This window comes from Gracilinanus agilis, unplaced genomic scaffold (genome assembly GCF_016433145.1).
Source record: "Gracilinanus agilis isolate LMUSP501 unplaced genomic scaffold, AgileGrace unplaced_scaffold19792, whole genome shotgun sequence".
Taxonomy (NCBI): Eukaryota; Metazoa; Chordata; class Mammalia; order Didelphimorphia; family Didelphidae; genus Gracilinanus; species Gracilinanus agilis.
Genome location: NW_025351129.1, coordinates 1 through 1,371, shown reverse-complemented (window position 1 = coordinate 1,371; position 1,371 = coordinate 1). Strand labels below are relative to the sequence as shown.

The window sequence follows — 1,371 nt, the reverse complement described above, 5'->3', positions numbered from 1 at the left end:
ACCCAGGCTCCCTGAGAAAGGAAGTCCTGGGATGGCTCTGGGACTCTCTGGGCCCTGGAGAAGGGAGGGCTGCATGAACAGACCCGGGGGCCAGGGTGGGGTCTCCTCCGAGGACTGGATCACCCCCAGCGTCCTCTCCAGCTTCAGCTCTTTGGCTGGCAGCTGCTAGGGAGCTTGCTGGGGCGGGGAGGCAGGGCGGGAGAGGCGCCGGGATCCGTGTGTCCCGCCAGCCCCCCGAGCCTGGAGCCCAGACTGGCCGGGCTCCTCCCTGAGTCTCTTCTGGGCCTCCTCTCCCTCAGCCATGGCCGTGACTGTGACCCGAACCACGGTGACCACCACCACCACGTCCTCTTCCGGCCTGGGCTCCCCCTACGTGGTGGGCTCTCCTCGGGCACTGACGTCGAAGCTGGGCCTCCTGCGCCTGCTGCAGCTGGTGTCCACCTGCGTGGCCTTCTCCTTGGTGGTCCACGTGGGGGCCTGGGATGGCGTCATGGGCCACTGGGCCATGTTTGCCTGGTGTTTCTGCTTCGCCATGACGCTGGTGATCCTGGTGGTCGAGGTGGGCGGCTTCCAGCCCCGATTCCCGCTCTCCTGGCGTAACTTCCCCATCGCGTACGCCTGCTACGCCACCCTGCTCTGCCTCTCGGCCTCCATCATCTACCCCACCACCTACGTGCAGTTCATGGGCGAGGGCCAGAGGCGGGACCACGCCATCGCCGCCACCTTCTTCTCCTGCGTGGCCACCGTCGCCTATGCTGTCGAGGTGGCCTGGACCCGAGCGCGGCCGGGGGAGGTCACGGGCTACATGGCCACCGTGCCCGGCCTCCTCAAGGTCTTCGAGACGTTCGTGGCCTGCATCATCTTTGCCTTCGCCAGCGACCCGCCCATCTACCGGCGCCACTCGGCCCTCGAGTGGTGCCTGGCCGTCTACTGCATCTGCTTCATCCTGTCCGCCGTGGCCATCCTGCTGAGCCTGGGCGACTGCACCGGCCAGCTGCCCATCTCCTTCCCCAGCTTCCTGACCGGCCTGGCCGTCCTGGCGGTGGCCCTCTACGCCTCGGCCCTGGTGCTCTGGCCGCTCTATCAGTTTGATGACCGCAAGGGCGGCCGGCCCCGGAGGCGGGACGACTCGGGCTGCCCTCGGCACCACGCCTTCACCGTGTGCGACTGGGACCGGCGGCTCACCGTGGCCATCCTCACGGCCATCAACTTCCTGGCCTATGTGGCTGACCTGGTGTACTCGGCCCGGCTGGTCTTCATCAGGGTGTGAGAGCCTGGGCCTCCCCGGCCTGCTCCCCTCCCTTCCGTCCCCCTCTCGGTCCCCGTCCCTGCTTCGCTCGCCGCCCGTTTGTCCTCCCCCCCGCCCCGGCT

At 68.5% G+C, this 1,371-nt stretch overlaps 1 protein-coding gene across 1 annotated transcript; it reads left to right on the top strand.

Moving 5' to 3' along the window:
* Positions 1-301: 301 nt before the first annotated feature.
* MYADM (myeloid associated differentiation marker) lies at positions 302-1,357 on the top strand. Its single transcript, XM_044683366.1, has one exon. It carries the CDS (start codon positions 302-304, stop codon positions 1,268-1,270), a length of 969 nt encoding a protein of 322 aa, XP_044539301.1. The 3' UTR covers positions 1,271-1,357.
* Positions 1,358-1,371: the final 14 nt, after the last annotated feature.